General features: G+C 34.7%; 2 protein-coding genes across 2 annotated transcripts; both read left to right on the top strand.

Moving 5' to 3' along the window:
- Positions 1–3,237: 3,237 nt before the first annotated feature.
- Positions 3,238–5,123, top strand: LOC111907036 (50S ribosomal protein L19-1, chloroplastic). The gene is made up of 5 exons (XM_023902828.3): positions 3,238–3,478; positions 4,114–4,329; positions 4,429–4,515; positions 4,608–4,741; positions 4,820–5,123. Exons 1-5 carry the CDS (start codon positions 3,332–3,334, stop codon positions 4,920–4,922), a joined length of 687 nt encoding a protein of 228 aa, XP_023758596.1. The 5' UTR covers positions 3,238–3,331; the 3' UTR covers positions 4,923–5,123.
- Positions 5,124–6,978: 1,855 nt separating this feature from the next.
- On the top strand, positions 6,979–10,253 carry LOC111907054 (uncharacterized mitochondrial protein AtMg00810-like). The gene is made up of 2 exons (XM_023902846.1): positions 6,979–7,137; positions 9,606–10,253. The coding sequence occupies exons 1-2, from the start codon at positions 6,979–6,981 to the stop codon at positions 10,251–10,253; spliced, it is 807 nt and encodes a 268-aa protein (XP_023758614.1).
- The last annotated feature ends 5,129 nt before the right edge of the window (positions 10,254–15,382 follow it).

The raw sequence follows: 15,382 nt of genomic DNA, 5'->3' as shown, positions 1-15,382 counted from the left end.
AAAGACAAAGCATGTCTCCTCTTTTTCCAACCATATCTTAATATCCAACATAATCATGATATTCTTCTATTTTATATTAAAGAAACCATACCTTGAATTTAATATTCTAAAAGCCCTAAGCCTAAGTTTTATATTCAAAACTCAAAAGAATACATGTGCTACTTCCCCATGCAAACCACCACCACTCTTCTCTCTGCCTCTCCTTCTATAAATTCGGCCAAGAGGCCTCCCACCCCACCATTTCATCTTCAATCTCACTCTCATTCTCTCTAAACTCTCCAAGAACACTCTAGTTGGTTTAAGGCCTTTTGGCAAGTGTTTTGCAAAACTTTTTGGTAAGTTTCCCTTCATATTTCGAGATCCTTCTCCATTCTATCATCATCTTTTTGTTGTCTCATTTTTACTCTTGGAACAAAAACCCTAGGAAGGAGTCCGTTGGAGAGCATTTGAAGAGTATCAAGCTTTGTGGATCTGGAAACTTCATCTCTCTAGCAACCTCCAGAAGGTATAAAGTTTTGAACTTGATGAATACTTCATTAGATCTTGCTGGTTCTTGAGTTTTTGTGCCTTTTGGTCCCATAAACTTGGTATATGTGAGTTTGGCTTACTCTAGACCAAATGAGCTGCCCTTTCAGATGTTTTTGAGTGTTTGTGGTCATAAAAATGTGATCTTGGTCCCTTTCTCCCATCCATGTAAGAGTTATGAAGCTTGGGTTTTGGGTATAAAGTTATGGTTTGGATTTTGAGCACTTCTAGTCATGCAAAGTCATAAAGTTGGAAACTTTATCATTCGGGAGGTTATTTGGGACTAGATCTGAGTTCTGGATGTGAGGACTTAACGGAATGAGCAATTATTAAAGAGAGTGAGAGTTGGTCAAGTACGCAGGGCGTACCTTGTGGTGCGCAACGTGTACTAGATGAAGGCCCCGTAAGCAGGAAAGGACTTCACTACGCCATACGTAATGATTGAGTATGTAGGGCGTACTTAACCTGTGTTGACTCTTTGACTTTTGACTTTGACCTTTGACCATGGATTTGACCAAGTTTGACTTAAGGGCATTTTGGGTAATTTTAATAGTAGTTTGAGATTAGATCCCTATTTATTGTATAGGTGACTGGTTGAAACAACATTTGGAGCAGTGATCTATTCAACTATTTTTCAGACTATGAGGTGAGTTTTCCTCACTGTACTTGCGGGTCAAAGGCACCAATGCCTACCCACTAGAATATGTATCCTAGTATAGGATGTTGTTATGCTGTATTGATCTGTTAGATCGACATGATTGTCTGTTTGTTGTTATGTGTTTAATCTGTTATATATATCGACATAATGCGGTTAGGTAAAGGCAATATTGCTCTTTGCGGAATCCAAAAAACATGGGAGCAAACTAGACATAATTTGTGGGTCGGAAAGACAAGCCAGACTTATGTTGTGGACTCGGGAACAATCCAGACATGAGCTGTGGGCCAGGTGGGCAAACTAGACTTGTGCTATGGGCTCATGGGTAACCTAGTCCAATGGTTGTGGACCCAATATGCATGTTGTTATATGTTGTGTGGTGATATTTTAGGGAAAATCAATAAGCTTTGGCTTATAGTTTGATTATTATAGTTTCAGGTACTTTAGAGGATAGGGGAAAGGCGAAGGCTTGATCGTGCGCATCATCCAAGATTTTATGTTTTTTGATGATTTTGGGATATTCTGATTCATGACAATGATTTTTGGGAACTTTTTTTTTTGTAAAACTTATGAATTTTTGGATGGTTTTTAAAATGAAAAATTTGCCTTGATTTTTGGGATGTTACACTTAATTACGAAAATGTTTGTTGTAATCGTAAAAAACAAGTTAGTTATGTAGGTAACCATTAAAATATCATAAAAACTATATATATAAAAACATTAATACGTGAAAAATATGATAAAGACATGTATTCTTGGTAAAGACTCACCTTAGTAATTATAGATTCTCCTTCCACACATCACTTTCATTTCTAGAGTGGTTAGAGAACTTAATGGTCACCTAAAAATACAAAACTTAGGTCAAATTAACTTTATATCCTTTTCTTATTCTTATCTTTATACGAGTCTTTTGTGCATAAGTAGATTCATCTTTTACTTTTAAGGGCATTTGGTTCACAAAATGTTTTTGGAAAGAACGAAACCTGTTAAGATAATTGAAATTTGTTATGTCATATGTGTTTGGTTGACATTAAACAAAATCTATTTTTCTATTTGATTTGTAGATTTGTCAAAGGAATTGGAATGTAACTTATCTAGTATTACCAAAATACTATTTTATTGATTTTTATAACCTATTATATATTTTTTAAATGATAAAACTTTAATTTATTAAACTCTTACTTGTTCAAACTTATGTGCGAGTGTGTAGGCATGGGTATAGGTGTATGGATGGGGTCGGTGTCAGGATCGTTGACGAAGGTTTGATGGTGTAAGCGTATGAGTGCGTGTAGGTGTTTGTATGGGGTGATGGGGTATAAGTGAGTGTGGGTGTTAGGGTGAGGTGGTTGTAAGGGTAGGGGTAGGATGATGGGGGTGGGTATTTGGGTAGGGTGAGGAGAGGGGGTTGTGTAGGAGGGGGTTTAGGTTAAGGCGTGGGTGGGAATATAGGGTAGGGGTGGGTGGTGTCACTGCAAGGGTGGTTATGGTGGGTGTTGATGTGGTATATCGGTGTGAGCTTGTTGACGTTAACATGGGCGTGCACATGTGTGCATATTGTTAGGTGAGGGTGTATGCATGTGCATGGGGTATGTAGGGTAAGGATGAGTGTGTGTGAGTATTTGATAGGGTGTAAAAAGAGATGATGATAATATGTTTTGATTTGATGAATATTTTTGTTATTATAATAAAACATAAAAAAAATAAATCTAAAATCTTTGTTTTTAGAAAAAAAAAATGATAATTCCTTTTGAAAATAAAATGAAATTTAAAGAATTCAAATTCATTTAATTTTGTTAACCAAACATAACTTTTAATAAAACTCACGATTCAAATGTTTTCTGTCTTTTGAAATTTATGAACAAATACACCTTAGATTTTGGTACATTCCACGTCCTAAAATTAAATTTTGAGGATTAAGTTTAGGATAAAACGATTTAAAAAAAACAAAAAAATAAACCAAAATAATTTAAGTTATTAAATTATTTTAACTTTAAATCTAAAATAATGTACCAAAGAATGGCTAGGGGCACTTTGGTCAAATAACGCTCGGATCATAAACCTCCATTTTCAAGGTCCGAGGAGGGTTTTGCATCTTGTTTGGAAAAAACGCCGGTCGCATTCGATAGGGTTTGCAGAAACTGATCAGAAGAGATGCAATCGTTCTGTGGGAGAATTACATCGCTCACAAAGAACGTCATTAAGTGCTCGCGTAGTTTTGATTCGCCGTTGTCTAGGGTTTGTTTGTCTCAACCTAATGATCTACTCCTTGTTTCACGGTTACTTCCTTCACATTTTTCGGTAATTTTTCTTTCTTTTACTTTCTGTTGATTCAAAGATAATCATTTTCCAGTTCATGGTATAGTTATAGGAAATTTTCAGGTATTATGTAGTGGAACTCGAAAGTTTGATGATTAGGTTGTTTTTTTTTGGAGGGGTAATAGATGCCCTGCGTTACCAAATCGCGTAGAATTTAGCTCAAATGCAGATTTCCGAGCAAAGTATATGTTCTATTTTGATAAAAAGCTTTATCTACTTAATACATTGTAGATTCAGGATTGAGTAAAAATGGTGTTTTCATCTAGTTCTGTTATCATTGTAAATAAAGATCACACTGTGTTGGTCTAGTAGTATAAGCGACTTTCCTTATGTTATGACTATCGCCAATGATTTATTTGATTTTGTAGTCTAGTTTTGGTACTAGATTGTTTATTAAGTGAGCATAAATTAGGTACTTGATGATGCTAGATTAGTTATACGGTTATACCACGTTAAAATCTGTTTCTGCATCTATATAATATACACATTGTAGATTAAAGTTATCTTTCAGAGGACTTTTACAATCTTAGATTAAAATCATCGTTTCTTGTGAACCCTGTTTATGATTTCTTTTTTGAATTTATGACTATAATGTTTTGACTTGTGAATATTTCTAGACAAAAAATTACGGGAGAGATTTACTAGCTTCATGCAAAAGTACCAATATACCCTCAATAGAGTCCAGGCTAGTGCACCATTTTACTAACAGGGGCATTGCAACACTGAATGATTCACAAAAATCTGACCCACAAGATGAAGCTGCCACTGCCACTGAGGTTGCACCTCGTGTCAAATTCAAGAGACTCGATAAAACAGCCAGACACATTATGCAGGTAGGAAATTCAAGAAATCTTGCTTTTTCTTATTTCCATACTTACCCTTCTGTGAAAAGACCATTTTATCCTCATTTCAAACATGTACTTCACTTGCAGATACTTGATAAAGAAGCAGTGAAGGAAGTGAACACACAAAGAGAGATACCTGATATAAGGCCAGGCTATATAATCCAGCTCAAATTGGTATGTTTATTTTTATTTTTGCTAATATATTAAACTTGAAATTGAATTTTTATATATTATTGATAAAATATTAAAATCCATGAAATTTACAGGAGGTACCTGAGAACAAGAGACGTGTGTCAACAGTGAAAGGAATTGTGATAGCAAGACGCAATGCAGGTCTAAATTCAACAATCAGATTAAGAAGACTTGTTGCAGGAGTTGGGGTTGAATCTCTTCTACCTCTGTAAGTATATATTGCTAATAAGGGTAAAAGAGTAAATTATGTTGCTGTTATTAAAAAATTAGTAAAATATGATGACAGATATTCGCCGAATGTGAAAGAAATAAAGGTTTTGGACAAGAAGAAAGTGAGGAGAGCCAAGCTTTATTATCTGAGGGACAAGATGAATGCACTCAGGAAATAGAATGGGAATTTTTGAATTTAGTGTGTTTCATGTTTTTTGTTTAAGAATGTTATAAGTGAGATTGATGAATCTTTTTTAGTTAATAATTTGCAACAAGGATATTATATATTGTAGGCATTTTGAGTAATGTTAAATGTAGCGATGTTTGACTTCATGATGGAGGTCAATTTGGATTTTAAAGTGATATTGTCTTTGTATGGATGTCATTGATTGTTTAAGATATTTTATATTACAATTGATGAGATGAAATAATCGTATGTAACTTACAAAATCATTTTCTGTAAAATACGTAAAATTCAAATTTTACTCTTTTTGCAAACTTATTTTTTGTTATTAACATTTATTTAGACATGATTTCACGATACATCACCTCACATCAAGAATCATGACTTCCTAATTCCTCTTAAGAGAAGTTATGCCAATTTTTACAAAACTTACCAAATGTGATTTTTTTTTTGAAATGTAACAAAATTTAATGCGAAAATTCATAAAATAACCAAAAGTTAGGGGGTGTTTTAAAGAGTTAACCATTAAATTTTGAGTTTTGGAAAATGACCATGAGATCCGCATAGGGGCTTTGCGGATCCCTTTAATCCTTTTAGGAACGATGCACAGTACTACAGAAATGACGTGGCACCACTAAATGACAAAAAAATTATGTGGCTATAATGGTTCCGCAGATCCATTGTACACATCTGCAAATCGCTATAATCCTCTGAGGAACCATAAATTTTTTGTCATTTAGTGGTGCCACGTCATTTTCATAGCACTATGCATCGTTCCTCAGAGGATTAAAGGGATCCGCAGAGGGTGTCATTTTCCAAAACTCAAAATTTCATGGTTAATTCCTTAAAACACTCCCTATTTTTTGGTCATTTCATGAATTTTCTTAAATTTTATTAGCTACCGAGAAATTAGACAAAAATATATACTATAAAGAACAAAGTACAAAGAGTGGTTGTAAAGCCGGCCAATCCAATCCGTCGTACATTTAAATGCTTCTACTAAAAGAAAAAGGTAAGATTGTGACACATTGGGATCGAATAATATCATTTTTTTTGTATGACTTCCAAAAATCGTAGAATTTTGAATGTTTTAAAGAACCCGAAAACATGTAACAATGAGAGTATCAAACATTTTTTAAGTAGCATTCAACTTCACATGATGTTAGAGTTAAAAATAAGGGGGTTATTTGTATTTATTTAAAGTAGAGGGTTCATTTTGTAAATAGTTTGATAGTTCGTTTTGTTATACGCTACATGTCTAGATGGTAGGTATAAGATGTAATCTATTATGCAATATGATTTTGATGAGTTCATTTCATTCATTTCTCTTTCGTAATAAGGTATCAGAGAATTGAAGTTCGCTTTCATGATTTTTCTCGCAAATTCTTCATTGAATTCTTACTCTATTTCTTGTGTTTTTGTTTTCCATGGATCCACCTGCATCGAATCGAGTTGTTTATCCTCTTGATGATCGTTCTTCTCATTACTTCATCCATCATTCTGATAATCTTGGTTTTATCCTAGTTTCTCAGCTATTAAATGGTGAGAATTATTCTTCATGGAGTCGATAGATGTTGATTGCTCTTTCTGTCAAAAATAAAATTTGATTCATAGATGGATCTATTCCAAAGCTTGCTTTTATTGATGTTGTTAATCATAATCCATGGACGAGAAACAATAAAGTCGTCATTTCATTGATTCTCAATTCAGTTTCAAAGGAAATTTTCATGAGTATCATGTTTTCTGAATCTGTTAAGGACATATGGGAAAATCTCAAAGTTCGATATCAGCAAAGCAATGGACCAAGAATTTTTCATATTCGCAGAGTGATTGTGAATCTTAGTCAAAATCATGATCCAATTGGCGTTTATTTCACTAAGCTAAAATCTCTTACTGAAGAATTGGATAATTTTCGTCCAAGATGTTCATGTCAAAAATGTACATGTACAGGAGTTTAGAAGATTGAAAAGTATTTTCAAGAAAAACATATTATGAACTTCTTGATGGGACTTAATGAGACATTTTATCAAACTCGAGGTCATATCTTCGTTATGGATCCTCTTCCAGCTGTTAATCGAGTCTATTCACTTGTTGCTCAAGAAGAAAAACAAAAGATGATCTCAGATGATAGCTGTAATGCGTATTCTATTGCTTTTTTGGCCAAATCAAATTCGAACAACAAGAGTTCTAGCAACAACAACAACAATCAAGTCAAGCGATTCAACAATCAAAGTTATAGCAACAATGAGAGACCGTTTTGTTCTCATTACAAGTTTCAGGGACACATGATTGAGAAGTGTTACAAATTACATGGCTATCCACCATGTTATAAACCAAAACCATGAACTAATCATATCAATGTTGCTGTTTCTAATGACCAAATCATTTCGGATCATATTTATTCTTCTTCTGTTAATGATGATTTAAGCAACATGTTTCGTGGTTTCTCTCCATCTCAATGTCAGCAAGTTATGTCTGCTTTGTCTAATCATATGATCTTTGTTAATCCCAATGATACTACTACCACAAGTAAATGATATTCTTTAATTATTAACAATGGTTTAAAGTCATACATATGGATTTTAGATTCTGGTGCTTCTCAACATGTATGTCATGACATCAACATGTTCATCAACAAATGAAAGGTTTATCATCACAATGTCACTCTTCCAAACAAGGTCACTTTACCTGTTCATATGATTGGAGATATTAAGATTGACTATTTGTTCACATTGAGAAATGTTCTCTATGTTCCCGATTTTGATCTCAATCTCATATCTGTCAGTGCTCTCACCAAAACACATCACCTCATTGTTCAATTTACATGTCATCATGCTTATATCCAGGATATCCACCACACGAGGATGACTGGAAAAGCTGATAATATGCAAGATTTGTATGTGACGAGCAATCCAATTAAGAAAGAATTACACAATGCAAGGATTAATGCAATTTTAGTTGATTTGTGGCATAAAAGATCATGACACCCTTTAAATAAAGTTCTTATTCCTATTAAGAGCATTTTAGGCATTTCTATTGCTCAACAGTTGTTCTCAACATTGTTCTGTTTGTCCTTTTGCTAAGCAAAAACAACCATTTGATTCCTTCAACAACATGTGTGATGAAACTTTTTCATTAATGCATTCTGGCATTTGGGATCCTTGTCAATATTTTACTAATGTTGGCCATAGATTCTTTGCAACAATTATGGATGATAAGAATATATATACTTGGATTTACTTATTGAAACTCAATTCAGATATTCAACTTATGATTCCAAATTCTATGCATATGTTCAAACTCAATCCTATAATGTTATAAAGGCTTTTAGGACTAGTAGTGCAAAATAATTGGATTTTAAGGAATTTTTTTTGCAGATAAAGGAATTATTCACCAAAGTCTTGTGTTGGTAAGCCATAACAAAATTCAGTTGTTGAAAGAAAGCATCAACACCTTCTAAATATGGCCTGATCTTTAATGTTCCAGTCCAAATTTCCTATATTTTTCTGGGGAGATTGCATTCTTATAGTTGCTTATTTGATAAATTGGATTCCATCGCATGTTCTTGATAATAAAACTCCATTCTATATTTTACATGGTATTTTACCAAATTATAAACACTTGAAACTTTTGGTTGTTTAGCCTGTGCTTCTACCTTAACCCTCTCATGGGACAAACTTTGATCCAGGAGCCAAAGCTACTATTTTTCTTTGTTATCCTCCCAATATGAAAGCTGAAAAACCATTTGATTTGGAAATCAAACAAATCTTTTATTAAAGAGATGTTGTTTTCCATGAATTGATCTTGCTATTTCATGATTCTACTCATTTTTATCCTATTGATCCTTTTTCTCAAATAGTTTTACCTATCCCGCAAAATATTGACATTTCTACCCATGTCCCTAATTTGTCCCAAGATGACAATTATGATAATTCTAATCCTATTATTCAACCTCCTCAACCAAATCCATCCAAATCTAGACCTGTTAGATCTCACAATCCACCTTCCTGATTGAGAGATTACAATTGTAATATTGTTCATACTTCTTGTACATCTAAATCTCTTTATTCCATACACAAGTATTTATCTTATGAGAATGTTTCAGCCAAACTCAAAGTTTTTTCCATGAATATTTATTCTCATTTTAAACCCAAATACTATAAAGATGCTTCAAAATATGAAGAATGGTGAAAAGATATGTAGTCTGAGTTAGATGCAAGGAAAGAAAATAATACTTGGACTATTGTACCTCTACCACCACAAAATAATACAGTGGATGTAGATGGGTATATAAGATCTAATATGGCAGTAATGGGGCTATAGAAAAACATAAGGCTAAACTTATTACTAAAGGATTTAATCAAAAGGAAGGAATTGGTTTTTTTAGACTTATTCACATATAGAAGAACTGGTGACTGTTAAAATGATTTTGGCTATAACAACAATCAAGAAATCGGATATGGTCCAACTAGATGTCAACAATGTTTTCTTAAATGGTGATTTGAATGAAGAAGTCTTTATGGATATACCCCCTAGTCTTGATATTCAAGGGCAACCTTCTAGATGAAAAATTGTTTGCAAATTGTATAAATCTATATATGGTCTTAAACATGATTCCAGACAATAGTTTGATAAATTTTTAAAATTCATGCTTGTTTTGGATTTTACTCAATTCCAGTCTGATTATTCCTTCTTTCACAAAGGAAATGGAGATAAGTATGTTGCCTTTTTGGTGTATGTCGATAACATCATCATTACATGGTCACACAAGGAAGGAATCAATTTTTACAAACAAAAATTCAGTCAACAATTCAAGTTAAAGGACTTGGGTTCATTGGGTTACTTTTTGGGATTTGAGATTGCAAAATCTGATAAGGGTATTTTCGTCCCACAAAGAAATTATGCATTACAACTTATTGAAGATGCATGCTTTATAGCTGCAAAACCAACCAATACTCCTATGGATCCTAGAACAAACTTATTTGACTCTATTGGTGAGGAATTTCAAGATCCATCACAATATAGAAGATTGATTGGGAGGCTGATCTATTTGAATATCACTAGGTTTGATATTTCATTTGTAGTACAAAAACTGTCCCAATTTATGTCTAGTCCATGTGTTCTTCATTTTACAGCTACATGTCATCTATTGAAATATTTAAAGCAATCACCATGGCAAGGTGTATTCTTTTCTAAAGATTCTTCTTTTCAAATTAAAGGATTTTGTGATTCTGATTGGACAAAGTGCTTAGACACAAGAGGGTCGGTAATGGGATTTTGCATATTCGTAGTTAATTCTCTTATGTCATCGAAGTCTAAAAAGTAGCCAACTGTCTCTGGATCATTTGCGGAAGCAGAATATAGAGCCATGGCTATTACTACTACCGAGTTGATTTGGCTTCAACAACTTTTGAAAGATTTTGATATTCACACAAATGATTCTACATTGCTCTTTTGTGACAATGATTCCACTATTCAAATTGCCACAAACATTACTTTTCATGAGAGAACAAACCATATAGAGGTTGATTGTCATTTTGTAACAGAAAATGTGGATAACAAGACTATCAAACTTTTACCAATTCGATCAGATTTACAACTTGCAAACATGTTCACTAAACCTCTACCTAATTCAAAGCTTGTTCCTTTTCTCGGCAAGATGGGTCTGAAGAATCTTTATTCTTCAGCTCCATCTTGAAGGGAAATGTTAGAGTTAGATATAAGGGGGTTATTTGTATTTATTTAAGTAGATGGTTCATTTTGTAAATAGTTTGATAGTTCGTCAATTTTGCTAGTTATGTTATATGCCACTTGTCTAGAAGGTAGGTAAAAGATGTAATTTGATATGCAATATCATTTTTATGAGTTCATTTCATTAATTTATCTTTTGTAATACATGATCCATCCAAGTAATCCAATCTTTGAGTGAAACAAAATCTAAAATATCAAGTTGTCACCATCTACCAACTTGATCCTATATAAAAGGATATATGTGTCAAGAACAAAAAATAGGATCGGTTATCTTAATATGATCATTGCATATAAATCATTGATGGAATAAACACCAATCATTTTTTTAACTCCTTGAATTTTTTGTATGTGAAAACCAAGATCTAAGATTGTAGTTTAGATATTATTTAGTTTTTTCTTAAATGTAGCCATATAACTATACCTAACAACACCTTGATCACGCCATAAAAACTACACCACCTTAAGAAACCCTTGAAGGAACTAAGAGCGATAATTTCTAAAAGAAATTGTGCCATAGTTGGTAATTAATTATTTTAGCAAGATCAAACGATGTATGGCCATTTCTTCTCCAAACCAAACTTTAAATGTAAGGAAATATATCCATGGGAACTTCTCATAGTAAATACCAATCCAACATACTCATCTTGGACCCCTCATTTATTTAACCAAGTAAAAGAGTGTAGCTTAGAGGAATATATGCTAGCTCCCCTACGCGATAAATTGTTTGCAAAAAAATTTCAACATAAACCAATTCTCTTTGTGGAATTTGGAACTTCACTAAACTTACCTACATGTTGGGGATTGATGTACAAACATATACACCAAAATACAAACAGAAAAAACATTAACATATTAAAACTTTATGATCAATCCCAAAGCTATGGATCCATTTAAAATAACATCAACCAACATGTATTCAACCTATAGTATGTTTATAATTTTACCTTAGATTGATGGTAGATTACCACGACATAATCCTCAATGGTTGATCTACACAGAAAAAACAAGTACTTTACAACCAACTAAATCAAACATTCACTCCTTTATTTGCTTCTTAAACACATCACTAAGATAGGGAAGAGCCTATGGGCATATAAAGTTAGACTCTAAGGAAAGTTGTTAAGGTTTTAATAGTTTCTTGTTTGATTACTCAAATGAGTTATCAAAGCCTTTATTTATTTGGGCAACTATGACATTTTTTTAAAAAGCCTCCATTGAGTATTAAATAAAGCCCAAAAACCTTATTATTAACTCTTAATAATTAACTATAACTAATTAATGAAAAATATTAATAAAACAAATAAATAACTGCTTATTTATTTCCCTGTAATAATGAATTTCGTATATATCCTTCTTAAACATAAAAATATCATTTTTGCCCAGCTTACTTTTGTGAGAACAAGGATCTGACTGCGCAGGGACAAGGTTTGAAAACTTAAACCTTGAGTTAATGCTTAAGATCAATGTCTGTTTCTGATTAAGTGTTCCAGTCAAGTCTGGTAAGACCAGTCAAGACTGAAGATGTGAATCAACAAAGTACTTCAAGTATTAAATATGGAACTATGAGTATAATCAAAGTAAAGACAATAAATAAACACAAAGAATGTTTGAAAGAGTTTGATTTGAGAGAAAAGTGAAAGTGAGTTAAAGTGAAAATATGCTATCTTTGGAAGAACAACTTGTCTACTATTCTTTTCATTAAATCACTCCTTATATAGGAAAAGGAGGTACATCATACAGACCGAAATGCATACAAAGGAATGGATAAACAAGTTACTTCTGACACTCTGATTATCCCATTTGACAAAAAGACTAAGTGCTATGTAAGGTTACATAAAGTAAAAGACAAGAATAATAAATGCATAGATTGACAAACTATCTTGGAAGACTTCTTCACTTCGAAAAACGAACATCACTTCATACTTCATCTTCCATCTCTAACCACAAGCTTATTTCGTACCACAAGCTTATTTCGTACCACAACTTACTTCAGACAGAAAAATGACTTTGGAACTCCAAGGGTTAGAGATTGCTAGAGGTTCACTTTCAGGTTCCAACAATCTCCCCCTAAGTGAACTTAGCAATCTTGTGAGATTAGTTTGATTCTTCTTTGATGAACATATACGCCCGATATAGCCAATCTCTGACTTCAATGTACCACTGCAGCTGACTTTTAAACTTGGCCTTTGCATGTTCTGGTGCCTCGTACTTTGATGCACGATTGATGAACTTCATAAGCGCCTTGGTGGGAACTAGATGTTTATCAAGGACTCGGAAGAACTTGTTGGTTTTCCTTTGAAGATACACGAACCCTAACACTGGTTCGTCAATTGGTCCCTCTACCGATATCTCAGCTTCTGGCAGCTTGAAGTCAATCTTTGCTAAGTACTTCTCAGTTCCGAACAGATGAGCCAGTTTAAAGTCGCACCGGCAGAATTCAACTACATAATATTTGAGGAAGCTCAAAGTAGCGTGGTAAGCTCGCATGCTAAGATCATCAACTTGATGAGTTCGGAAATGTGCAACAATGGTCAAGATGTCATTTGGGTTGATTGCAGGGAAGCTGGCGCCAGAGATAGTGCATTGAGTTGGTTTGTTCCAGAAGATGTGGTATCATAACGGCACACAATTGAGTTCGAACTTGGTCAAGATTTTCCTTCCAAACCTAGAGATCTTGGTGATCCTTTTCTGAGAGCACACTTCTTTTGGGGGAAGTACATTCTTGGAGTAAAAATTCTTCAATCTTTCACGTTCAGTCCGGATGATTAACTGTGGATCATCTTCTAGGTGGAGAGGAGCGAACTTTGTGTAGAAATTGCTATAAGGAGAGAGAGAGAGAGAGAGAGAGAGAGAAAGGCAGATCAATTTGGTCTGAATCATGGTTAGGAAGATCATAGTACACAAATGGTACTATATCCAGATCGTGTATGATCCCTTCCCAACACAAAGGAGAGAGCCCTAGCATCGGATTAGGATTGTCTTTGAGAGCTTGGATCCTGATGCTTTCCTCAAGAGCTTGATTAATCTCTTCTTGTGACCAACCACTTTTTTCTCTCATGGGATTTCTAGATAGATGAGCTTCCGAGATGGGCTTCTTTTCCTTGTCTTTCTGTTTGTTGAGGACGGAGAGGATGTGTTGAAAGTTTTCATCTAGAGCAATTTTTGGAGGGGAGGAAGTCAAAGGCTCTTCCGAAATATCATCAGGCTTCCGAAGAGGAGAGCCTTCATCGATAGGAGCAATCTTGGGCGAAGGGATTGGAGGTAGCATTGATGTGATGGCTCGGAAGGTATCAACAGTTAGTTGGGTTTTAACCTCTTCCATTTCTCGGCTCCTTTGAAGTACATCGTACAGAGTTGATGGCCATGATATTGCTGACCAAATCCTTTGCTCTTCCTCGGAGAGCACCTTGGCTGGAAACCTTTTCGAGACTGGAAGCCCTATGATGACATTGGTAACATAAATATCATCATCATCATTATCATCACCACTTGGATAACCTGAAAGAATTTTTAAAGAATCATCAGAGTTTTCATCTCGGAGTCTGAACTCCGAGACAGGTTTCTAGGGTTGAGTTCTCCAGATGTGTCCTTCTCCCCCTCTTGCAACGAAGGACCCTACAACCGGTGTAAGCAACGTAGAAGCTTTAAGATCTAAGAATTTGTCAAACACTTTTTGAAAACTCTGATTCATGTCATAAGCTTCAATTGTGGGAGCTTGAGCTTTTAGATGATCGAAGAGGGTTGCAAGAATTGAGAGCATCTCGTCAAATTTGTTGCTCGAAACATCCACGATGTTCCAGCATGCCCTGTGGAGCTTGATAAGAACTTGTTGGATGATCAAGTTCATCTCATCCTTCTTTCTTATCTCTTTCTCTAACCTTTGAATCTGTTTCTCATGGTGAACATGAGTTTGTTTGATGAGCTCGTTTGTGGCATCGACTAAATCATCATGAACGTTCAGCATCTTAGTGATTATGTCGAGGTAGTGATTGAGAGAGGCATCATACTTATGTTCAACTTCCTCGATAGTGTGCTTGAGGCGAAAAGAGATAAGCTGATTAAGCTAGGCTTCCCTTTCAGTAGTGGTGGGTCCGGACTTGTTGGTTTCGGACAGGGAGTTCAGAATTGCATCGAGCTTGGAATCCATACCAAAAACCTTTTCATCAATCTTGGCGTTGAGTTCGGCCACAGAAGTTTCTATTGCATCAACCTTCTTCATTGTATCATAGATATTGTATTGGAGTTCCAGGAGGGCAAAAGGATCAACGTAATTTCCAGCGGATGATCCTGTGTCTGAGGTGGAAGTCCGCGACTTGTTTTTGTCATCATCTAGGTTGGCTGGTTGTTCAGAAGGGCCAGGATGAGTTGTATCGGCATTGACTTGCTTGGGAGTAGACTCTGTTTCAGCTTCGATATGCATTTGGACTTGATCATCGAGTTGGATTTCTTCATCAACCGGCTCGGAAAATGTGGATGAGAGTCCAAAGTCAAAAAATGGCCTTGAGAAGGATGCCTTCGATGGGAAGTGAAATGAGGAGAACAGCTGAGGAGCAGCAATAGAAGCACCTTCATCATCGAACATGACTTCATATGAAAGTTCTTCATTTGGAACGGAGTGTAAATCGTCATCATGTTAAGTCTTGGGAGGATTTTCAGAGATAATGTTGTATTGTGTTTCTCCAGAGACAAACTCGAGATCAGCTA

This window comes from Lactuca sativa, chromosome 4 (assembly GCF_002870075.4).
Source record: "Lactuca sativa cultivar Salinas chromosome 4, Lsat_Salinas_v11, whole genome shotgun sequence".
Lineage (NCBI taxonomy): Eukaryota > Viridiplantae > Streptophyta > Magnoliopsida > Asterales > Asteraceae > Lactuca > Lactuca sativa.
This window is presented reverse-complemented; position numbering and strand designations above follow the sequence as displayed.

Coding starts and splice junctions, on each gene's coding strand:
- LOC111907054 (XM_023902846.1), top strand. CDS start 6,979: ATGGATCCTCTTCCAGCTGTTAATCGAGTCTATTCACTTGTTGCTCAA. Junction 7,138..9,605: donor GCAACAACAACAACAATCAA/GTCAAGCGATTC, acceptor ACTCAATTCCAG/TCTGATTATTCCTTCTTTCA.
- LOC111907036 (XM_023902828.3), top strand. CDS start 3,332: ATGCAATCGTTCTGTGGGAGAATTACATCGCTCACAAAGAACGTCATT. Junction 3,479..4,113: donor TACTTCCTTCACATTTTTCG/GTAATTTTTCTT, acceptor GAATATTTCTAG/ACAAAAAATTACGGGAGAGA. Junction 4,330..4,428: donor CAGCCAGACACATTATGCAG/GTAGGAAATTCA, acceptor CTTCACTTGCAG/ATACTTGATAAAGAAGCAGT.